At 42.2% G+C, this 25,362-nt stretch overlaps 1 protein-coding gene across 1 annotated transcript in view; it reads left to right on the plus strand.

The window, feature by feature from the left end:
- The window catches only part of DENND1A (DENN domain containing 1A), a 150,208-nt gene that overhangs the window by 31,568 nt on the left and 93,278 nt on the right, over window positions 1-25,362 (plus strand). Inside the window, exons 4-5 of the mRNA XM_026049414.1 lie at window positions 11,097-11,146; window positions 12,170-12,289. Of these exons, the coding sequence (XP_025905199.1) occupies window positions 11,097-11,146; window positions 12,170-12,289 (170 nt within the window). The remainder of the gene's footprint in view (window positions 1-11,096; window positions 11,147-12,169; window positions 12,290-25,362) is intronic.

Raw genomic sequence — 25,362 nt, forward strand, 5'->3', positions numbered from 1 at the left:
GAGACAACGCAGCCGCAGGACAAAGCGCTGCTTCAAGGCTAGGGAGCCCTGGGCAGGAGCATCACAAACAGGGACCGAACCATCAGCTGTGCCTGTAGAGCTGAATATTTTCTCAATTTAGAGCATTTGTCCAGAGCAGAACTATGTCCCTTGGCGTATAAAACTGAAGGAAATGCATATTCCTGATAACAACTGTTTTTGCAGTATCTTTTAATATATGCAAGTGAGGGTAATATATATCTTGATTCATTGCCTCATTATATCATTCCTGGCATATATTAGTAGTATGTTTATTTTTTAATGGTCTCTTATTTAGCCCGGGTAGGTGGGAAGTTAGTTTTTCCTGTGTGTTTCTGCTTGTGCCTTTCGTATGCTTCTGTTTTGTCATTTTAACCAGCAGCAAAAATGCAGAAACTCCTTCAAATCTTGTGTCCTTACCTATGTAACAGGGCAGGCTACTCCTGTTCTAATTGTGTTATAAGGCAGTTGTGCTGGATAGAATTGCAAAACTTGAGAAACGCATGGCAAAGATGATTTGCATCTTAATAGAGCCTTGGGCGTAAGCTGTTTATCCAAGCTCCGTTTTAAAGTTCGAATTTACCAAATCTAAGGATTATAGTATTAAAGTTTTTCTAGAATGAGAGAATTCAGACAGAGAATATATTTAATAGCATGCTAGAATAGCTGCTTTTAGTAGCCCTTCAGGTGCTGGACAGAGTTTCATATGGCACGGAACAGCCTGGTTTTGTTTATTGTTTTGTATGTTTCTTTTACTACTAGTAGGCCAGGGGGTGCAAGGACCATTGTGGTGGGTTTGTGCAGAGCAAGACCCTGATGGGAGCCAGTCGCGTGTCTGTGCCAAAGCTTAGTCCTGAAGCCGAGGGCGCTCGCGGTGAGCGGGCACTCACACTCGGTCCTGAGGCTGAGGCTGCGCACTGCACGGCCTGGGCCCGGCGGCCCCGCAAAGCTGCTGCGGTTCTGGCGCCTGCATTGGGAAGGCGCGGTGCAGGGGGACGTGCCGCAAGCGCAGGGCACAAATAACAGAGTGTTGCAAGACCTGCAAGCCCTTCCTTGGAAGGAGCCCAGGAGGAGACTTGGGTTTTGTGGCCGGTGTGTCCCTGAGGTAGTGTTGGACTGTAAAGACTATCTGAAAAMTCCATCAAAAGTCTGTGTCCAGAAGTTAGACAAGCTCAGAATGGAAAWAGGGGTAACTGGACTGAAGTGCAGGCAAAACCAGTTCAGTCTCCTTTCTATGTGTTTTGGATGTTCTTTTATATAAAATAGGAATCAATATCGGATGTTCAAGAAACACAATTTGATTTCACCACAAGTTACTCAGCTAAGTGCAAATATTACTGGTTACAATTGTATGGCCTTTGTTATACAAGGGGTCAGACTAGATGATCATAATGGTCCCTTCTGGCCTTAAAACTCCGAGAGTTCATGAATAATTTAGAAGCTGTCCTGCCAAACCTTATTCGTTGAGGTAGTCGTATTAAAATCCTGTGGGACTAGTCGTGTGAGCAAAGGTTGTGGGATCAGGCCTAAAGTGAGTAATCATTATCACTTTATGTTTAAATTTATTGATAAAAGTATAAAATATGCAAATCAAGTAAAGATGGGATTCTTTAAAATGGGAGGTTCTTATGCAGTAATATTCCACTTCCTTAATTTAGTCATTATCAAAATAATTTAAAAAGTTCTGTTGTTTCATTCTCCTGTAGAATGAAGAGATTCATTTCTATTGTGCTGCTGTAGTTCAATATAGGAACAATTTAAAAACGTCATTTAAAAAATTCATTATGTRTAAAAACTTTAAAACTATAAAGGCTATATTGCTTTTTTGATTTAGCAGCCCCGTTCAGCTGGCGTTACAAAGTGAGGAGGATCTTTTGTGCTGTAGCCTGAAAGCAGTTGTTAGGGCTTCAAAGTTCCCTGGCCCGTGGAGGAGGATCCTTCTTGGGATTGCACCTCTTGCAACTTGTCTGCCACGTCCCACTGTACCGAGGCATAGAAAATGTCAGAAAGAAGCCAAAGCTTCGCTGGAGGTGCTGTGAAAGCAACTAGTAAGTGGGTAAAAAGGTCTTTTTTTTTTGTTGGCAGCGGCAGGTAAAAGAGCCACGAGGGGCAGGGGCAGCTGGGGAGTTGTTGCTGGGGCCAGTGGTCCCGGCCCTCGCGGCAGGGCCTGGAGCTGCGGCCTCGCTGCCCTCTCTGCCCCACTCTTGGGGATGCTCTCCATGGGGCAGGATGGTTTGCCYGCTTGCCAGAGACCAAGCTCAGGGATTTTATGGTGGAGGGAAGAGGGCTACAAATGGGACTTCTTATSCTTTTGGTGACCAGGCAATCCTGCTCTATGTGTATGTACTTTGAGGAAGGCATGACCTTTCATTTGCATTTTATTCTGCAATGGTAAACTGTAAAATCACACAGGGAAGTCTGAGCTCAGTTCTTAGCTTTATATTTGGGAAACTTAATAGCTAAGCTCAGGTTTTACCATTGTTGCATTCATCTTTTCTTCAAGTAGGAACTACTTTTCATAGCCAGTGATTAGAATTATAGCTTTCACGGTATTGATCACTATCTAGCATATTCTCATATATGGAGATCTAAAAGCTCTGAATAATATTGACAATATTGAAGAAAGTGTCCTCTCTTAACCTTAAATTATCTCAGGTGGTTACTGCCTCTGTATCATCTCTGGAAAGTTTAATGTTAGAAAATCTCTTCTTTCCCTGAGGGTGTTAACGTCCTTATCAAATCTCATCATTTTCTCCTTCTTCCTCCTGTAGTTCTCTGACTCTCCCGGATGTGTCACAGAACGAGAATCCAGGAAAGGGGCACCCCTGACTTGTAGAAGTTGCTCAGCCGTTGCTGCCTTTGGGCATCCCTGGCGTTTGGTGTCACCCTGCTCTGGGCGTCCCCGGCCTTTCGTTTCAGCAGCCATATTCCAATTGTTTAGTTAACAAAACTCTTCGTCCGTTCTCCTGGAAATGAAATAGCACCATGAAATTGTGCTCTGCTTCTTAGGAATATGGACCTGCTCAGCTCTTTCTTAGAATTCCCAGTCTGTACCATGTTTCATGCTGAAATCATCAGGAATGGAGGATTTATGGTATGGAACGATTAACCGCGCTAGGTGCGCATGACTATTTTTCTTTAGTAACGAGTGCAGGAGGATTTTGGACACTAATGTTATCCTCCTACATTTTATAATACTTTCAATCCATGTGAGAAATGTTGTCAATGAAATGACTTAATTTTACAGTGAGAGATGATATTCTTTCTATAATATGTAGGTGGAAGAAAGTGAAAACTGAAGTTGTTGTTTGCCTAAGGGAAAAGAAAGAGTTGGTGGCAAAGGTTGGAATGAAAAATAGGTTGGTCTTGGTGCTACCTTTGAGTCCTGACCATAAAATGACTTGTTTTTGATTGAAATGTTTGGTGTCAGTGTCTTCCAGTGGGTTTCTTCACACTCTCTTTAACAAAGGAAAAGGGTTGATTTTCAGTTCATTGAAATAAGCTTTCTTTTCACCCCACTGTTTATAATATTCTTGTCATTATTTTTTCTTTTTTTTTTTTTTAGTTCCTGAGCTCTTGTGCTAGATCCTGCACAAATGTATGTGAAGGCTTCCCCAGGTAGAGGAGTTTACAGTGTTAAAATATTGAAACAGGATTTCCTACCCCCGGAAGATGCATCTCCTGCTGGAGCCAAACCACAGAGCAGATTTATTGAAGTGGAGCTTAGTTACATAGGGATCGAGTTTGATTTTTAGGTTTTAGCTCAAATTTGAAACTGTATTTCTCTTTCTCCGTTGACGTATKATAATTGTGTGAATGTATTTTTGTGGTTTGCAATATCTGATTATTACAAGGATCAAATCTGCCTCAGTCTTGTCATGGATATGAATGGAAATCTAATTTAAATATTATTTTCATAATAATATTTTATCAGTCTAAATTTTATATTTGATAAACAGAACTGATTTTTCAGACATTTGGACAGGTCCTCTTTTAGACTGTCTATTTGACTATATTTTAAAGGCTGGACGGTGGGTGGTGCAGCAATGCTAACAAAGCCATCGAGGCCGTTTGTGTAAACAGGGGCTCTCCTTTGTGAGCGCCTCTTGTTAACTCGCCATTGCAGAGCCTTGCTGGGGCTTCCGGAATAATTTGTTTAAACTATGCAGTACAGATTCCTTATTTTAGCACTAAGACTTACAAAGGCTTCTTTTAGCAGCCTTTAATTTTGTACTTATGTATGTGACATAGCCTGTGGCTGTGATATCTACTGTGAATCTGCAGTTGTTTGGGGATGAAAGAAGGAGGCAGCTGGAAACTCAGTAGCTACATCTAGCTGTCTACCTAGAGAAGGCCTTGATTTCAAGTTTATCTAAACAAGCTCGACTAATCCCAACTATCTAGGGGGATCCACTGTCAAAACAAGCAGCATGGCCCTAAGGCAAACACAACCATACAGAAATGAAGGCTGGGACTTCCAATACTCCGATGACTGCATACTGGAGGCTTTTTTCCTGAAAGAGAGTAAGAGAGGTAGAATTTGCATAATGCCTTTTCATTGGGAACTTTTGGAAAGCTGACAGAGGTCCAGCTTATAGCTCGGTGGCAACAATGCAGAGTCTATAGGAGAATCCTTGAATGACCTAACCATATTGAAAGAAAAAATGAAAGCATCGAAGTATAGCCAAGTGAGTGTGGAAAAGAGGGCTGCTGCATTGTCTAACATCTGCTCTACTTCTCGTTAGTTTTGTTCTTTGCTATTCTATGTGGACTTTGGAGAAACCTAAGACAGCCTAACATGAATCCTATAATCTTCCCTCTGAATATTTATGTAGTGTGCCAGCCTCTAAGCTGTCCTTTGCATCTTCCTACTTCCCCCTCATTTTCATGCTCTCAAATGAGGCCAACATTTCAAAAGCTAAATAAATGTTTGTGAATGTTTATAAAGATTTGCATAAATTTGTCCTTGTTTGACGAAGATCACTTTTTTCTTATGCCAGTTCTGAATTTTTTAAAGGTTTCAGGGCTTGTCTTGACAACAAAGTCCTGCCCGGTGAACAATGCTCCCCGGTGCGGGGATGCCGTGGGGCTCAATGGGCGGTGGAGAAGGTGCCGAAAAGGGGCAGTCGTTGAAAGCCACAGCTACATCATTTAGCAAATGCTAAGCAAAATAAATATTTAATACTGAGTTGTTGGGGCGCTGTACCTGCATGCGAGACTGACAGTAGGAAATGTGATGKTGAGGGGAGCTTGTGGTTGTCTCCTTACAGCCAACAATTCTCACTTAATTTGTCCTAAAAGGAGAAATGAGAATATTCCTCCCTGTTGATTTCAGTGTGGCTAAGAAATAGTGCATGCAATTATATTTCAGCCTTCTGATGCTGCCATTTCTCCTCTGTAGTGGTAGATTAATATTTATGCATACAGTTGCAGTTGATCTTTCTGCTTGTTTATAAAAATTTTCAGTTCTTTGTGATTTAAGACTGGAAGCAACATTCTCTTCCCCAACAAATACATTTTTTGTTTCTAACATGTTAGCTGAAATCCATTTCTAAAGATAAAACTAAATATTAATTTGGGCAGAGGGTTAAAGATGTTTATTGAGGGAGAGCTCTTTAAAWACCAGCTTAAATGTTTGGCTCAGTTTTACTTCCACATTTGTTAAAAAAGTGCCAGGCATTTCTGCTCCTTTGTTCTATTAGTTGAGAGGTTGAAGTTGTCATTAAGGCAAAAACTGGAGCTACTTCTCTGACACAGTTTTTATCACATCTGCTAGGCCTGTGTCCCAGGAGGAGCTGGGGAGCGCAGTGAATTCAGCGTAGACCCATTATCTGCTGTTTTTGCGTATGTTGTAAAAAGAGAGAGACCTCAGGGAGGCTTGGAGCCTCCTCCCGTGTAATGTCCAAGTCAGATTTGAAGGACTGGTGGCAGGAAAGCTTTGGCCTTGGGGTGTGAATTCTAAGAAACAGAGTCACAATTAGGTTTAAAAAATTCAGGGATTTTGAGCTTTATAATGAAATATGTTTTTAGTAATGCAAGAAGAAAAGTTGCCCATCTGTGCACACGATTTGTATGCTTAAAATATTTAAAGAATACCAGGTCTCAGTATGCTAAAGAAATATTATTTTTTGCGTGCTATTCCCATTTCCAACACTTGCGTGTGCATGCGGGGTTTTGTTTGGTTTGCTTTTGCAATAGCGTTTTCCTGCAGACCCTTGGTCGCCGTCAGGGAATGGTGCTGCAATTCCAGGGCCGCAGCGCCGCACCGGGAGCGGGGGCACCTCCCTAGGGTTAGAATTGCTCAGGAAAAGGATGGATTTGGAGAACACCAAACAAATGGAGGGACTACCAAAAGGTTGCACTTGAACACTAGTAGTTTTAGAGAGAGAGAAAAAAAGCCTTAAAACTAAGGTAACTTTAATTAATGCTGGTAAACACATTATACTTTTTGGGGTGTGAAATAGCTTTTTATGGAATTGATTAAAATWCTTAAAATATTTTTACCATTATAAAGGTCAGTAATATTTAGCACTGCTATAAGAAGTAAAATTAAATTACTATCAACTTACAAGCTTATAGAAAGGATTTTTAGCTTCAATTAAATATGAAATATGACAATATTTTAAATGTGCAGAGGTGAATTGAAAGAAGTCATGTGTTTGGACAGGGTTTTTTGTTTGTTTGTTTTTGTTTTTGTTTTTTTTTTTTTTAAGATGAAAACAGACCTGGAGAGGCCTCATTTTCAAGTTTATTGCTGTTTACTTTCTCTGCTGCTTCATTTTTTAAACTCTGAAATTATTGCTGTGGCTTTATGATACTGGTATTTCTGTCATGCTACTTTCTTCTTCATTTTAAAATTCATTTCATGAGCTGTTTGTATTATAACACTTACCCTGATTTTTTTTAATGTAATTGCATGGCATTTGTTAATTCATGTGAATAATCTGTCACAATAATAAGCAAAATATGGTAGAATGTAATAAATTAGAACTAGTAATAAAGTGCAAAACTAAGGTTCAAATCTTCAAAGCAAGATTTATTTCCTGAACTCCCCAAAGCTTCACCTCGAGTTTAAGGTCAAGGGAATGAAACTCGCTTCAGGTGCTTCATCACTGAGCAGCTCTCTGTGGAAAGCTTCTGGTTTGCAGTGCTCCACTGTCTTGTAGGATGTGGATCAGCTTCTTGTAAAAGTGGTGGAAGAACTTKTTGAAATAGGATTTTTTTCTTTCTCCCTCCTTTGGATTCTCGTAGCTAAAGATCCTCTCTGTATTCTGGATAATCTTCAACTACATCCTGTTTTACCTCAGCTTTCCTACTAGGTTTCCAAATCCCAACCTGTTGTCTTTTAAGTGGAATATTGGTTCTCTGCTCTGACTCAGGTGACTATTTTGAGTATCTGGCCTGAATCATTCATAATCTTTCACAGATCTTCTCTGCCTCTTTTCATTTAGTTTTACTCCAACTTCTACTCCAACTTCTCTTGTACCGCTTTGAAGCTAAGAGTAGATTAACTTTGGGCCAGGCTGCTCTTCTTGATTTAGATGCTGCAAATGACTACAATTTTTATTTACCTGTAGCTGTTGCCTGTGATTTGTGCTCCTGCTGCTCCTTTGAAAGAGAAGTAAGGCAGTGCTGTGCCTTGGAGGAGGCCTCCGAACGGGAGCGTAGAGCGGAGGGTCTGGGGTTTATTTTGTAGGGCTTGAGCTAGGAGGCGCTTTGCCCGGGGCAGAGTGACTGCCCACGGGAAGGCGCGGGGCCGTTCCTCGGCAGCGAGCAGCGTTCCCTGCTCCGCCTGCACCCCGGCAGCTGAGCGGGGTGTGCGGGAGCCCCGCGTCCCTGCCCGCCGCGGCGCCCTCCCTCCCCGGCTCATTTATTTTGGAAACTTTGCTACTGAAACCAAACTTAATCAATGAGCTCTGTGTTGTCTCCGATAAGTTATGTACTGGCCTTATTGATTGGGAAGGATTTTAGAAGGCCCACGTGGGGTTTATAATGTCAGCAGTGTTTTGATTATGAAAAGAGCTGGAACCCTGGGACGTGGAGCCAGGTGGCGTGTGTCCTAAAGCCGGCGGTGACACGGCTCCGCGCGGCCCCCCGGGGCCACGGTTCATGCCCTGCACTTTAACTGCAGGCGCTGGCTGCTAGGGATGCACTTTCTGCTCATTAAAATGTTAAAAATCAAACCGCATGTAAAAAGATTTGTGAAAATATAAAGTTGGGGATTGATCTGGAAAACTGGCATGTGATACCCTAGAGACGCCGGTTTCAGCTACCGGGTAATTTATGCTTTATCTGCAGTGCCCCGGGATTTGTTTTCTTTTTCCCCTTTTTCTATTTATTTTTTCCTTTTTGGGGAGTTTATTTTGGAGCAATTTATGTTGTTTTTCTTTAAGAAAATAAGCGTAAGGGAATAAAGTAAAAAAACAAACTACAGATACTGTTTTCTGTCAGGTAAAATGAGAAGGATCCTAAAATGTCAAGGTTTTGTTTTGTCGTGTGTGTTGTTTGGATCCTAAAAAGATGGTGATCCTGCTAATCCGGGCTGTAGGAGGAGGGGGTTTATGTAGACATTGCTGGTGTTTCAAATTGAGTAGTATTAAAAAATTAATAAGTATGTTTACATGGATAGGGGGTATTTTGTAACTTGAGCAAAAATGGAATAGTTCTCCAATAACACTATTTGTTGCCCATAAAGTATTGCTATTATTGTTAATTAAACTCTGATTCTATATGTGATTTTTTTAATAGTTAAAATTTTAAAAATGCCTTTATGATTAACCTGCACTAGTAGTTTATCCCAATTTTTTGAGCTGCAAGTCAAACAGATAATTCTTAGCCTAAAATGAGTGGCAAATTATGTACAGTAACATTATAAACCTTGCATAATTCTGTTGCTGAAAGGATTTATTTTAAGAGACAGAGTGTATGGCAGTATAGATGAAGTATATTGCCTATTTAGGTGAGAATTTCATTTCCTGTTTAGGAAGGGGTGTGTGTGTCACACACACACACACACACACACACACACACACACACACACACACACACACACACACACACACACACACACATATGTATATCAAGACACAAGTGCAGCGTTGTGCATGTGCTACCCTTCCCTTGCAGGAGTGCGGTGCTGGTGAGATGCTGAAGAGCTCCAGCATGTGAATGTTTGTCCTGGCAGTTGCAATAATTGCTAAATCCTGCAGCAGGACTTGGGAAGAAGATCCTCTGCACTGAGGTGGCTGTGAGAGCTCTCTAGCAGCACCACTATCATTTTGCACTGTTTTATTTCAAAACTATTTTAACTATTTTCTAAAAATAGCTTTAGATATGCAGTCATTCTTTTGAGGAGGATTTTTGTTGATAAGGCAAATAAATRCATAGATACTTCATGCTCCTTCAGTTACAATTTTGATTCCTCTAAAATACTGATTTGGGGGGGGGGGTTGCAGTTTATTCAGGTATGAGCAGAGGACGGCTGTGTAATAATCAGAAATTGTGAAGCTGAAGATTTTGTGTGTAAGCAAGTGGCTGTGGAGTGGGATTCAGCGGCCTGAACTGTGCAGCAGTCTGTGCAGATCTCTGTGCGTGTGAACCCGATCACATGAACCCTTATAATCAAGTTGTTTTATTTCAAAATATGTGTTTCTGCAGAGTTTCCTCTGAAATCTGCATAGCTGCTTTGCAGGTTTCCTGCTGAAATTGCAGGGAAGGAGACTAAGGAAACTTCACTGGTGTGCGTGACAGTCTTCAACAGATACACACACATATATATATATATATATATATATATTTGTCCTTTAAGAGAGGTGTGTAAATAATGTCGTGGCAAGCAGTGCGGGTTGCCCTGTCAGTCTGCGCCGGGCACGTGGGGAAGCGGGCGCTGCGGAGCCGCGGCCCGGCCTGGCCCGCGGGCGGAACGTGCTCCGCGAGGGCCTCAGTGTGGTTTCTGCTTCATTGAGTCGCTTATTAGATTGATGCAGTTTATTTGTTGAGTGATTGAATTGGTTTTAAAAATAAATGAAGCGAGAAGCCTCAGTTTAGTTATTGCTGATAATTTATCAGATGGTTTATCGTTTAGTCATGGTTATCTTGTTTCAATTTCAGGCCAAAGTGTTATTTACATCCCAGGTGCTGGGATACTTAAGTGTGAAAGGGAGAATAGACAATAATTTGGTGGTAAAGGTTTGCCAACCTTGCAGCCCTTATGGTGGATTTCGTAATGCAGAATGAAACTTTGGATATTAGGGAACAATCTACTGGAACAGATTGCCCTGTTTTCTGGGGACTTGCGTATCTTTCTAGTCTTGCCCCATTAATCGCAATGTCTATTTAAAGCTTTTAAGTCAGAAATGATTTTTGAATTGTAAGCATTTCTCCCCTGATTGTGTGTTCAGTCTTCACGCATACACTTTCTAACCATACAAAGGCTATTTTTAAAAGTTTCTCTGAGTCTGAGGTTCTGCTTTGAAACATCTAGAACATGGTTCCTGGAGGAAATGATTTGTATTTATTTTAAAACATGTTATTTTAATTAGTCTATTAACACCTCAGATTTTATTTCTGATAGTAGTGGGCAATGTTTAACGTTCCCGCAGTGAGACCTCTTGGCTTTCTCTTTTGTTCTTAGGCTGCGGATGTCGGGGCGCGCTCCGAGGCGCAGCCCGCGCTGTTCCTAGGTAACAGGCGCAGGCGGCCGCGCTCCTGCCACGCCAGGCCCATGTGCTCCGGTGTTATTCACTGGGATCCATATGGTCAGGGTAGGCAGTGTCCCCGGAGAGGTGTTAACACTCAGCAACCCAACCTCCCCCTGCCCTTCGGAGAATTGCTGGATGGCTCCTGCTGCCTGCCCATGTGTGAATCTTGATTAATTTTTCATTTTTAATGAAGTTTGATCATGTTTATTATTTCACATGATTGACTGCCTGGTACTCCTTCCGTGTAATTGATAAAGCCCATATTTCTTCATCTGTCTCTTATTTCTTCAGGGCAAAGTTGTGAAATTGTGTGTTGTGGTTAATATTAGATTTATTGGTCCCATTAGATGTATAAATTATCTCTTTTTCTCTCCACAGGAAGTTCTGCAGACTTTGACCAAGTTTTGTTTCCCCTTCTACGTGGACAGGTAGTGTTAGATTTTCAAACTTTACAAGAAAATAAGCTTGTCAATAAAACCACTATGGAAAATAAAAACCATACCATTCCTAATGTTCTGTCTGTTTGACTGTGATTTAAAGCACTCAAGTGCAAAATATAGTCTCAGTATCCCTTTTTCCTGAAGTTTTTATGGGCACTATCAAAAAAAAAAAAAAAAGTATAAAAGTTTGAACTGTTCATGGGCAGCAATAAAAGTGCATTTTGTTTCAGTTTTACATAGTTTGGATGTGGAAAAACTTGAATAGTAATGACTAAAATTGCACTATCAAAAATCTTGCATACATGCATATATGATTTCTTAACTGCCAAGATATAGACAGAAAAGACAGAATAATGAATTGTTAAATGCTTTACATATAAAAGCCTCTTTACTGTCATCCTACTATTGATTATTTGTTTGTGCATTTTTTTATAACATTTAAAATAATCATTGAAAACATCGAATGGCCTTGTAATGAAATGAGCTCAGACCTTGCTTTAATTTCTCTTCAATATTATCAGCAAAATCTTGTTTTCTGCTGTGAGATGAAAAAAATTTACTTTTAAAAGTATGTTATTAGAAATCTGCAGTTGTGAATCAGAAACGCTGCGCAGTTTGTTACTAAACATCATCTTGCTCTTGAAGTAAACAATTAGATATAAAAATATTTAGGATTATATGAGTGAGAACCTGGGTTTGTTTGGTATCGTGTGTACCGAGTCAGAGATGCACCTCATAGTTAGAGCGGGTTTTGTTTAAAGATAAATGTGTTTTTTAATATCCTCTCTTCCTGAAAAATAAGACTCAACCCCCACCTCCAACCCCTTTGTGTATTTTAAGTTTTTAGGGGTGTATATTCTCAAAGTTAATTTCTCAAAAGAAAAAGGAAAAAAGAAGAAAACTCTACTGAAAGAGGAAATGTTGCAGGTTCAATGACTTGGTCAGATTAGATACTTGTGACACTGAGTTAGCTCAGCATTAACTTTTCCTTTTTATTCTCCTTATTTTCAGCCATGCAGTTAGCCAAGTTGGCCAGAACTTCACATTTGTGCTTACAGACATTGACAGCAAACAGAGGTTTGGATTCTGCCGCTTATCTTCTGGGACCAAGAGCTGCTTCTGTATCTTAAGGTAAGTCAGTGGTTTGACTTTTAGCTGACTTGAGGAAACAGTGTTTGACTACACTGCAGTTATAATTTCCAGCTGTTCAAAATTACTTTCCTATCTGGTCCTCAAAGGCCACTGCTCTTCAGCAGAAGGGGTGCAAAATAGCTTGCACTTTGAGTTCTTCTGGACGTAATCATACTTGTTTATAGTCAATGTTCTTGAGTTGATGTGAAAAAAAGATCAATGTCTCTTTGCAGGAATTTGATATGATGTAGCATGATGGCAGTTGTTATCTTTAGCTGTCACAACTGATCTAGTTAAGACGTTTTGTGGACATTTGTATATGCAAGTTTTATTAAAAAAGCATCTGTTAGTAACTGAGAGAATGTCTTGCTGGTGCTGTCCGCATTCTGAAAGTTTGTGTGAATACACTTCACTGTCGTATTGATAGTTTTGTAATTTTTGTCCTGTAAAACTGGTAGTGCAAGTTGGAAACAATGCATTTCACACAGAAGAGGCAACAACGATTTGTCAGTTTTGTTTCTAATGACCTTCCACCAGTGTGCTGGAATATAGTCCTTAATTTGTATTTGCTTCAAAAATAATGCTTTTATACCAATTTACTGGTTCTGCTAAGAACTCTTACGGAATTCAAGATTTCCACGTGTTGTCCTGTTTGTTCCGTTCTGAAGAAGTTTCATAGTGGTCTCATTTCTCCTTTTACCTGTTAGTTCAGATATAATTATCTGTACAGTCAGCTAGATGATCAGACAATTGCTCAAGCAATTGCAAAGAAAAGGACAATTTCCTTTATTAGCCCCTGCAGACCTGTGTCCCACACTCTGAGCACACCCTCCGCTTGGTCCTCACATGAGGGCTTCCAGGCCAGGAACAACTGGCCTTCGGGTTACGAGTGCAATGTGTGTTGGCAACAGCGGAATGGGACCTTCTGCCTATGTGTTGTTGAGTATGACACCTTTGGAGAATTTAAGGGATGATGTTGCCAAATGTGAGAGAAACTATTTCTGACTTGCTTGGCCTATGTATGGTAATGCCATGGAGTAGGTTTTCAGTTGATGTTGGAGGTTTATGTTGAATATTTTAGTGCCATCTGTACTGAAGTCAGATGATCAAATAGGTGTTGCCGTATGCTTAACCATTAGAGTGACAGGAGAGATCTGCTCACTAGACCTTCACTGAAGAAGTTAATATTTCGAGCAATTGATATGTAATTAACCAAAATTACTCATTAATTCACAAGTTTGCAAGATGACAAGTGTTTCCCCACTATCTGCATTCACTCATTTCGCTAGCAGAGATTGCAGCTGTTGCTAGCTATTGCACTGGAGCAGTATGGACCATATAGTCAGGGCAGGAAGGTGTTTCTGCAGGTGTTTTCCTGTAGTTCTTACCCTGCCTACCTGGGCGGCCGAGCTACGCTCAGGTAAGAAGGGGCTACTTGCAGGAGGTAACTTTTCCTGCTTAATGAGAGCTAAAGGAGAAGCAGGGTTTAAGAAGAAAATCTGAATGAGTTGTATGAATCCCTTTCTTGATTTCTCCTGGATTAGAGTTCTTTGCTGTCAGCTCCCTTATGTTGAGTGAATGCCAAGAAGAAATGGAGGAGTTATGTTGTAGTTAAATGCCTTCTGCTTCAACTCATAACCAAAAAAAAAAAAAAAGAAACCAACAAAATTCAGTGCAGTTACAGCAGTGGATGGACAGGAGCTCATAGCACCGTTTCTATTGCCTTTCTCCTGTGAACTCATGAGAAAATGGAATATCATCATTAATGTAAATTAATGGATGGCTTAGAAGATAATGAAGAATGTAAATCAGCATTACACAAATTCACTTTCTTTATTCCCAGGACAGCAGCACATATTGTTAATGTGAATCTTTCAGTGTCCTTTATGGATTCAAGGACACCTCCTAGTAAAGGGAGACTGTTACTCCAAGTGGGGATGGATGGACAAAACAGGCTGAAGAACGTGAGCATTATATCCAAAAGAAACTGGGATGAAAACATTTTTTTCATAAGTCAATTTGTTGGCATAAGTTCCATACTTCATTTTTTTCATGATAAAATATATATTTTAATGATGAATAGTATAATCCTTTGTAGCTTTGAAGATAACATCAAGTTGGTCAGAAGTGCTAGTTTTTTTGGGCTAGTTTAAAAAATGGCTTGTTACCTGTTACTGAGCTAAAAGCAYTAAACTGACCTGCTGCGCATCTTCAGCGCTCGCTGGCAGCCTTCTCTGGTGCCCGTCTGTGCCCTCCTCCAGCAGACACACTGTGCAAACCTCATGGCAACAAGCTGCTGTGCTCAGCAAGGAATTTGTGAAAGCATCAAGTGATATTGCTCATTATCAGAGATGACATTCAATTATCGATCAAAAAGAGATTTCATGGGTGAGACTGTGGCTGGTTGGTTTGGGGATGGAAAATCCTCACTTGTGTAGCCCCTCATTGGGTAGGCGGAGGAGGAGGAAGTTCTGTGCCCTTCACCTGTTTTTTGAAGACACTCAGTAAGAGGCCGGGAAGCAAAGCTGAGCACTGAGAAAATACACTGAACTCCGGGTCTGGGCTCTCATTTTCAAGGTAAACCTGAGACTCTTCCACAGGGGTGCAAGGTGCAGTGAGGCACCTGCTTGGAGTTCAAAAGCAGGGGAGCCACCTGCACGGATGTAGCTCCTGCTGTCAGCAGAAAGGGCTTCCACCTTGCAGAGTAACTGCTTGGGAAACTGCTTTCAAGATAGTTTTCAGGATCATTGCAAGAAACAACAACTTTTGGGGGGTTATATTTATATATTACTTTTCTTTTTTTTAATGTTCTTGCTACAGATAATATACAGATTCCTGAAATTGTGACTTTGAAAGCTGTATCTCCTGGATGTTCTAGGATAGCCAGTAATGCTGAATCACTGACCCTGTCTGTCTTCTAATTCTGTTTTCTTTTTCTTCACTTGATTTCTAGCTCACCCTGAAACTGCACTGGTTGAAAGTTGTATGTAAGAGTGGTGATTTTCTTGTAGGGCCCTGGGAATAGCACTAATTTCTGCATTTCAGACAGCAGAGGGCGGACAGAAGCCCCAAACGGGTGTCACGGCTGCTCCGGTGGGGTGTGGGGGTTCTGGGCAGGACAGGATGGGTTACAGACCTGCACCCCGTGGAGAAACAGGTAAAACCCCCCTAGCTCTCTGCTTTGGTCTGACTTTGCATTCTTCTTGGGATGGGATTTTGAAGGTGATCAATATGCATAATTCTGAATTTAGTCAAGGGCTGTTTTGAACAAAGAAAAGAGTGGAGTACCCTGAGATGCTGTTGCTTACTCTTCCCAGCCCATAAGCAGGCCTGTCCCCTAGCTTTGCTCCGGCGTTTGTACACTCGTGCTTTGTGCTTTTCTGTTTTCCATGTGCATTAAGGAGAGAAAGAGCCTGACAGGCACCAAAGATGCTCAGAGTTCGTTCTTGATTGCTATTTCCTGCTAATTGTAGTGTGCTGAAAGGTGATGTAAACATACTGATCTATGGATATAATCTTACTGATTAAAAAAATCCGCATCTTTCTGCTTTGTTGTGTTCTTGAAGCGTGTAGATGCTTTTTGGTTCATAAGAAGTTTGCATGCTGAGGCTGTTGATTTTAATTCCCTCATTTTTTAGCTTCAGATCTTCTTACTGGCTTGCTCATCTTCTCCCGTTCCCAGCAACCTACGCTGTACTGAACTCTTGGAGCCCTTGTGTTGATTCCATTACAGACACTGTTTCCAGCTCTATAATTAGCTCTTTAGCAAATTCTGATGTGATCTAGAACGGTAAGCAGTACAGATCTTGTTCGATTTAAGCATCCTTATAAGGAGAATGTAATATGGAAAGTAGCTTGCATTACTATTAGGAAGGATATTGAAAGCAATGAAATTCGGATCATGAAACTCTTCTGCTTATAGTCTGCTTTTAGGGGGACAGAATTGAAAACCTCATAGTTGAAGTAAGTGCAAGCGTGAGAGTTCCTTTTGTGCTATTTCTCATGTTCCAGGTTGTGTAAAGGAAATGAAGAATAGAGGTTATATAAAGCTAGGAAGAAACTACTGAAAGTATGAGTTTTAAATTGTAAGAGACATTAAAACACGTTTAGGTAGGAAGACATTGACGCTACCGYGGAGCTCCCTTGCAGCCGCCTGTCTCGCACTTCCACTTGCGTCGTCCACTTGGAAGCGGAGGCGCCCAGCGGCTCCCGGCAGCGTGTGCAGCTGAAGGCAGGAGACAGCTCTGCCAGGAATGGGAAAAATGTGGAGAACTTGGTCTTTTTTTTGATACTGTTACTACAGTGTTTATATAATACTGCTGACAACTCTCTAAGTCATTTTAAAGGCTTTTTAAAAAAATCTTTTGTCCTCTCAAATATTTCCAGCATTTAATGAAGGGACCCAGCCATTTTTTTTTCAGTGCACAAATAGATAAGATCCAATATTATCTTCAAATGGCTGTTTGTTTTGGATTCTGATTATTTAATCTTTAAAATAAATGATACCATTATGAAATAAACTTATTTAGGGTAATTATACTAAAGAGTTGAGTTATGTTGCATATATAAAGCAGCTCAGGTTTCGATATATCAGTGTGCGTGCAGGCCAGTGTGGCGGCTGGGGGCGCAGAGTTGTGCGGGCGGCTGGGACACCCTTCCTTTCTGGGAGCTGGCGCCCATGGACACCCTGGGTTTGCCTGGCGGGAAGCACCGGAGCTGCCGCCTTCGTGCAGCCACCTGGCAGATACCTTGGGTGTCTACATGTTAATTTTCAGGCATATCATTTTATCTGCTAAACCGTGAGCGATAGCACTTGTCTCCAGCTACTTGAAGTAGCAAAAGTGATGCAAATTGAAGGGATAGTTCCAGCTTGCTTCGGGTTTTGTTAAAATGAAAGATGCTCCCTATCCAAAGTCTTGGAATGTGTTTCTCAGGCGCTGTGGCCGTGCTGCGCCATGAGTTGAGCCTTGCTTCCCTGGCGTGGTCCCTGGGTGCTCGGTGTCGGCACCGGAGCGAGAGAGGAGGAATGGGAATGTTTGTGCGCTCCTCCGGAGATAAAAAGAAGCGGATCTGTAATAGTTTGTGACAGATGGCAGAAAATGTAACTAAGTGAACGTGATTCTAGATAGAGTTATTTGAGGTTTGGTGCGATTTGTTGTGAGTTCCTCTCCCCCCTCCCTCCCTTCCCTTTGATTGCAGTCTTTGTCCACTTCTGCTTAGGACAGAATAAGATTTCTGAGCAGGGGCCTCTCTTGTGGTGCAAAGTGAGAATTGTTTTTAATTGAGCAGAAACATGTGGAAGGATCAGGAATATCTCAAGGGATTACAGAAAAATTCCAAATTTGTACTACTTACAGCTTGTGTTTAGAGCAGGGTCTGCTGGGAATAAATGTTAGTTAGTGTGACCTGTGACCTTAAAAACTGTTGACATGGATTTCAGCCAGAAACTAGCCACAGAACTCCTTTGTTAGGCTCATTCATGGCTCCTTGAAAACTCTAGTCAGTGAAAGTTGCCAGCTCAAATCTAAGGAAAGCAGGCCCTTTTTTTCTACCTTTTTTTTTTTTTTCTTTTTTTTTCCCATGCTTTGGAAACAGTGGACGCCCCTTAACCAGCAAGACTTCTTTAATAGGACTGCGCGGCCGAAACTTGATTGGAATTGACAGCTTCCTGGCTCGGCCTTGCCAACTGGCAGGGCATTGATGCATAGGGGACAAACAGCTTGAAGGGCCTGTGCACCCCTGTTTGTGCGCGCCGCGCCGCACCGCGCTGCGCCTGTGAAAGCCCCGCGAAAAGGGGCAGGAAAGGCGCCCTGGGCACTGCCCTCCCCTCTTCCGAATCCTTCAACTGTTTTTAAAGAGGAAAATCTGGAATTCTGCAACTGAGTATTTGTGTGCTATTGTTTTAAAAAAAAAAAAAAAAAAAAAGTCCTGCTGTCTTCTAGAGTTTCCCTCTTCATTCATTTGACCAAAAGCCATAGAAAAATATTTACTCTTGAGAAGAGAAAGATGCAGATTTTAGAAATTTGACTGCATTTTTAAAAGATGGACACAATTTATAGAATAATTGGATTAGCCCACTATAACAGAGTCCAGTTTACCAACCCTGCTTCTTGTGTGCTTGCTTCTTTAGGCGTTTCTCCACTCCGCGGGGTCGTGCGTCCCCAGCTGGTTCTGTGCCGGTTCAGTGTTTGGGCTGCCTGAAGGGCGTGCTCGGCTCGAGTCCCGCTTTGGAGTGCGGAGGTATTTGGTGCGAGGTATTCCCAGATACCTCGGCACAGAGCGGGATGCAGGAACAGCCTGTTCCGAGGAAGGAGTATGCAAATTTTGGTAAAGTGTAAGCTAAATAAAAGCATGCAGCATCACTTTATGCTCATGAAGTGTCATAGAGCAGATGGGTAGTAAGATTAACTGTAAGTTTTTATCTGATTCATAACAAAAAATGAAATGATCATGAAATTATATTATTGTAATAATAATTTCCCGTTCCAGAAAGAACCAAGAGTGTTTAAAGCACTCGAATATTGTCGTTTAAACTCTTTCTTTTCATAAAGGCACAAACTGAGGCTGATGTGTCCTTTGGAGCGGCCACCATTGACCTGCATTCGCCGCCCCTCGGTGCCTTTCTAAAGGAGGCGACGGCCGCTTGGCGTGCGAAGCAGCCCCCTTCCTTCCAAGGGCAGCGTCGAGCAGCACTAACCCAGGCTCCGAGGGTGAGGAGGAGGGCCGGGGGGACACGGGGGCCACTTCCCTCCTCGAGCGCCTCTTCCCATTGAAAGCATAACGTTCTCGCCCTGGCCTTCCTCGGAATCCCCTTTTGGATGCTCCTTCTCCTGGCTGACTCTTTGTTTGGAAAGATGGGTTCTTTTGTTCCAAAATGTTCTAGAGCTGTTGTAGGAAAATAGGAATTTTCTTTTGTGAAGTATACAGATTATCACATTAACAACTAATAATTTAGTGTGTTTAGTCGTAGCCTGCTATATGTGAAATCTGAGCTGTATGTGGAATCATAACATAGAAAGGTTTGCTAATATTTCCTGTAGCGCATAGTAGGTATTTTAATATTATTACATCTTAATTGTAGTATAATTACATCTCTAATTACAGGCTCAGGCTGCTAGTGATGACTGTAGCAAGTCCAGGGCATGGCCCATCTCCAGCCAACCACCAGGCTTTAACCTGCTGACACTTCTTGGAAGACACAGGCAAATATCACAGTCACAAAAAAGAAATCTTTCTTGTTGAGGCTTTAACATACCTATATGTTAATCGAACGAATTGCTAGCTCTGTAGATATCTGTCTGACACGTCAAAGCCTTCTAAAAAGATGTTCAGCTGCTGGCAATGATCTGGAGGGCTTTTCAGGTGCTCCGTTGGGCTCTTGTGCAGGGCTGGCTCTGGAATCTCTGTACTTCCTAAAAATCTTAAGGATGAAAGAAAATGGCAAACTGGCTGTGTTTGGCCACAGAAATACAGGAATAAATCAGCAGAAATCAGATCTTCCCTAATTCAACAGTACAAGAGAACTGTACCGATAACGATGGTGTTGCTGGCCCGCCGGCTGCCTGCGGAGCTCCCTGGGCGCAGGAGAGCCCGCGTGGCCGCGGGTCGGGGCACGGCCCCGCAGCACCTTCACCCCCTGCCCAGAAACGCTCCTTTCCGCAGAGCTTCAGCTCTAGCGGCTCTCCCAGAGTGGCCGCTGGCCGCTGTGTGTGACAGCAAGTGATCTGCAGCGGCTAGAAAATAGGAGAGCTGCACGGACGGAGCGCGCAGGGTTGGAAGAGGTCTCCTGTTGTTGCGGGCATTTTGCTTTAACTTGACATGTTTATTAAACAGTTTACATTTAAAAGTTTAGAGTTTTTACCCCTGCTGATTTGCTTAAGCAGCCACTGGCTTCTATTCTCAGTTACTTGCCAGAATATGTATGGAAAAGTGATGAACCTAGTGAAAAGAGCGCTTGACATCAATTAAATTTAGCTATCTGCTTTGTGTTTCTGAGACACTCTTTCCAGTATATTTTTTTCCAAATGTCTGTGTTTTTGTAGTTTAGTTATGTTTTTGAGTTTCACAACACAGAGAATGAACTATGTAATTTCTACTTTCTGTTCTATAAATCTATGAAAAGTGTGAGATTATTGATTTTGATTCTTGATTCTTTTAATTTGAATTTTTCTGTGACATGGTGGCCAGAGCTGTAGCGATGCATTTTGATGTTTTAAGTCTAAGCCTGACTCTGAAAGGAGCCCGTTGCGCTATACTCCAAAACAATGAATTCCTATTTTCAACCAGATGCAATTGATAAATAACCACTGAGCCCAGAGTATATAAACTGAGCCCAAGTGAAAGGCTGGGCGTTTCATTGCAGTGGCAGTATGTCTGTTAAGGGCTTTGCTGGCTGGCCTCGACGCTTTAAAGCACGGCGGAACGGGTTTGGCTGTTGCTGTTGGCCCTGCGGCTCGGTGGGACGGCGCTAATCCGCACACCTCGTAAGCGGGCGGCACACGGCGCCGTGCCCGGCCCGTGATGCGCACGGCGGCGCCTGCGCCGAGCCCCCTGCCCAGCTCCTTGTGCTCGGCCAAGGAGGCGGCAAAAGGGTCTTTCCAGGCTTGGGGCTCCTTTCCATTTTGAATATTAATGGCAATAGGAAATGACTATAAGAGCCAGAAAATGGTGCAATTTTGAACTCTGGATTTTGCTGTAATGACAAATGCTCTGGAGGAGGTAAAGTTCATTCTAGGTAATGGAAGGGTAATTTTATCTTTCTTCTCGAGCAATTGAGAGATGGGGTATTTTCATTCTCGGCTGCTACTCCTCCTTGCCCGGAGCAGCTTTGTTATGGTGGCACACCCGGTACAGCTGCCATAGAGGATGTGAGGTCTTTGCTGCAGATGTTTCAGTGCCTGTGATCAGCTGATGATGATGATCAAAACAGCAGCTTCCCTCTGTTTCTATCCATCCTTCTCCTACCTTTCCCTGGCAGCTGAAGGGATTTTAGTTCTGACCAATCTGGGTACCCATTCCTCAACAAAATATTGATAATGCACAACAGGAACATCAGCTGCAGCTCTGCCTGATTTGGTCCAGCTGTGGCCGATCTTAAAGACATGCACAACTGGGATGAAATGTTGACTGCGTAAGATATTAGTTGGTTAGTATTAGGGAAACATCATTCCTTTCACTGAACTTATGGTGCTGCTGAATTGGTAACTGAATAAATGAAGTGTAGAAAAGAGGGGCATATCTCCTGGGAAATATGTATTTTAGAAGTTTATGCTGAAAGTCAATATTCTTTTCCAATCATCAGATATGTTTATGCACGTAAGAGCTTGGAAAGATTGTTATTGTGAATGCTTTATTTGGCTGCTGCTAACAACTTCTTAATTGTTACTAGACAGTGTTACTAGACAGTGCTTGAGGTGTGGGAAAAGCGTTTTTAAAAATACTGTTTCTTACTCTACGTAGTGTGTATTAACATAATTATTCAAGACAATTCTTAACGGAAACATTAAGTGATGTCTTTTAACACTGGAATTTATTTCTCTGCATGTTCATTTTGATAACAAGTCTAAGCTGTGTTCTTCCATTAATTTTGTAGTGGGATAAAGTTATAGCACTTTTGAAGTTAGTAGCAGCCAGAAGTCCCGGGAGTTGTTTACAAAGGAGTCCCATCGATTCTCCCTTTCTGTGGAAGCATTCAAGCAGTAAGACCTGCACAGTCTGTTTGGCACAGTAGCTGCTCTCAGCTGGCCCCGTGCCCTCCTGCTGTTAGTCAGGGCAGAGGATGTGCCAGATCTCAGATTGTAACGGAGCAGAGCCTGCTTGCAAATCTGCTTGTAGTTAGCCTGGGGCCTTTTGGCAGCACACTACAGCCGATTGATTTAGTTGCAATCCTTTTTCCTTAATATTTTCCATCTGGCCAACAATGACCTATAAAGACAGACACAAAACAGAGTTTGAATTATGAGGAGCGTGATAGTAAAAAGCTTCCAAATCTCACTCTAGAACCTGCAGCAATGGATTGCTGCCAATATGGAGCAGAATTTTCTTTTTCTCATGTACTATTGCAATAATACAGTTAACAAAAAGCATTATAGTTCTTGAGTTTGGAATGAAGTTACATAGCACAGAAATACGTATGTTAAATTCTTCACGTGTTTCCCTTCCTCTAAGCAAATCTGTGAAGCTGTGTCTGTATCTGTACAACCCCTCAGGTTAGAGCAGTCCTGTGATTGCAGGTCTTTGAATGTGCAGCGTTTGCCACCTTTGTCCAGGCATATTTGTTGATGTGAAGAATTCCTACTTCTTTCTTCCAACAATGACAATAAGTCACTGACAGACTTTCAGAGATTTTGCTAGTCATGATATTTACAGGAAAATTAGGAACTGAATTAGAGGGGTGCTCCGAAGTGTGGCTCACACCGAGCTGACTGGGAGCTGAAGAGGCCAGATGAATTCTGTGAAGGTGCCGAAGTTTCCCTTCATTGGCTGGATGAGACCTACTTCAGGCCTAGGTGAACTGTTCTAAGGTTGTTTAAGATGATGCTAAGATTGCAAAAAGTCCAGAACAAGCAGCTGTGCAGTATGTTTCAATTCTTACCAGGTTATGTTATGTCTCAGGTGCGCTAGATGTGGACATGTGAAGTGTGCGTGTGGGTTCCACCGCAGCAGTGCGGTTCAGCTTCCGCTGTCCTAGCCTGAGGTTTAGCACATATATTTTCTGAAGCTGTTGACTGTATTAGGCTACTGCAGTGCTCCTGACCTCCAGTCTCCTTTCTGCTGACAGTCTTTCATTTTTGTTTCATCTCAAGCTGCTGCCTGCTGCTTTTAATCATAGCAATAGTACAATTGGGGAGCTGATACACATACACATGCATACATATACACACAGGCATATGTGTTTCACACTCTGAGAACTTTCAAGGTTTGTGCCTGGATGAATGGTTTTAGAAGTAGCCAGAGCAGGTAGTGTATGCAGAATCTGTGATACGATATGATGGGATTTTGGAATGCCATCAGGTAACTTGGAATTTTGATTTACAATTGATTGAAGTTATCTTACATAAAGTTTATTGATAAAATGTGTGAAAATGCGAACARGAACAGCATTTACTCTTACACAGTAACAAGTAAATGCTAAATATAACGTTTGTTACTACATCCATCTATGTGGTTTCTCACATTGTTATCCTTWACAATACAGCCCAACAAAACCCACGTGTCTCTCCCCTTCCTTCTCCGTCCCCCAACTCCAGGACCAGGTTACTGGTCTTACTTATTGATCAGAAACAGTTTTACTTAATTAAGACTTCATGACTCACCTTTAGTTGCTGAACAGCTGTAACAGAAGTAATTAAATCATGTCAGCCCTTATCAGTCGTTGGCCCTGGCCRCCTGACTTGGGAGCTGCCATTTAAGCACAGTTTGCATTAGCCTGTCACCTCAGGGAACCCCCCGCCCCAGCATCAAAGCAGTCGCCAGGAAGGTAGTTAGGGTCCAGGGTGGACAGAGCTTCTCTTCCACAAAAGGATGACTTTTCATTTACTGTCTGAAGACTTACAGAATGTATCTGGGTTTTATTTTAACCTTTATGACCTGCTACCTGAGGGCCAAACCTTGCTTGTAGCTGGAAGGCGTAGAGACTGCTGTGGAACACGTGGCTGAGTCTTTATAAAATAAGACCTTGTTGCATTTGTTGTGCGTATATTGTGCATTTTACTCATGGAACACTTTCCAATTATAATGAAAAGTCCATAATTTTATTGAAATTTCAGATTTCAGATCATGTTTACTTTGAATAAATTTGAGTGCCACTGAGCTGAGTGAGCAACTCAATAAGCACATACGATCGAAGGGAAAGGAGCCGTTCCTCTGGTCAAGGGAAAAGGGGTTAATCTGCGCCGGGATGAAAAGGCTGTTCAGGATCTGCTATTTCAACCTGTGATAGACTTAGCAGTAGGCTTTGATCCCCAAATGAAATGTGATGGATTTCAACTGATGCCAGATGGCTCCAAGCTCGGCGGATCTCTGATTGTCTGCCACATCTTGCAGTCTTTCTCCAGCACTTTCAAGTAAACTTTTGAAGAGGGTTTGAGAAGCGAGCGGGTGACAGGCTGCCTTCGGCCTCCTTGCTCTGCGTCGCCAGAGCCCGGCAGCGACCTGCGCCGGCTGCTTCCTTTGGGCTTGAGGGTTGTGGTTTATTTTATTTGCTTATTTATTTATTTATTTTTTAAATCAACTTCSCCATGCCAACCTACCTATTTCATAACTTTTTTATTTCCATGTCCAGGAAACTTAATGCCTATAGTATCTGTAACTTATCTCAGTTTAAAGCTGTTCTCGGCGCCGTGCTTGCTTGTCAAATAAAGCATTTTGGTGAAGTTGTTTTATTCTCTCCCCTCACGGCTCTCTTTGGTGCATGCTGCGGTGCTGCAGAATTAGGTTTATGTGCGGGAGTGCCGGAGTGCAGCTGCAGCAGAGCTGCTTTTTCCAAGGTTTGAGAGTGACCACAAAGAATCGAGCGAGGGCCCYAGCCCTGTCAGGTGCAGACCGTAGTGTCCACGTGTGGTATCCCAGTTGGATGGTAGCACACTAACAAAGGACCCTTGACACAAGTGGCTCCAGCTACCCTGCTACTTTACTAAAAAAGTKGACCTGTTGCATCAGAACTCCCCTTTGTTGCAGTTTTCTGCCTCTGTGCTGTTCAGAGAAGTACTGAGCCCCTGAGCTGTCCTTGGGGAGGCTGCAGAGTCGGCGCCTGGGGAGCTCAGAGAGGTCTGGCCTCTCTGCAGCTGCTCCTGCTCGCCCGCCCTGGGTGGAAAACAGGAGAGGAAAATTCTGATTGACCTGGATTGTTAATAACGCGGGGACAAGACACCAAGATAAGCTCTTTCTACTGGCATTCAATGATACAGCTGGAAGAAGCTGCAAGAGCTGCGTAGTAACTTCTATGTGAGCCAAGTTCCTGAAAAACTGGGATATGTGTGTGAATCGTGTGTCTGCATTGCACAGCTCAACTTGAATCTCGTGACATCATGAAAAGGTCACTTAGGTATGAATCAAAGGGGAGTTTGGAGCAA

Source organism: Nothoprocta perdicaria, unplaced genomic scaffold (assembly GCF_003342845.1).
Source record: "Nothoprocta perdicaria isolate Ctin4 unplaced genomic scaffold, notPer1 scaffold_6, whole genome shotgun sequence".
NCBI lineage: Eukaryota > Metazoa > Chordata > Aves > Tinamiformes > Tinamidae > Nothoprocta > Nothoprocta perdicaria.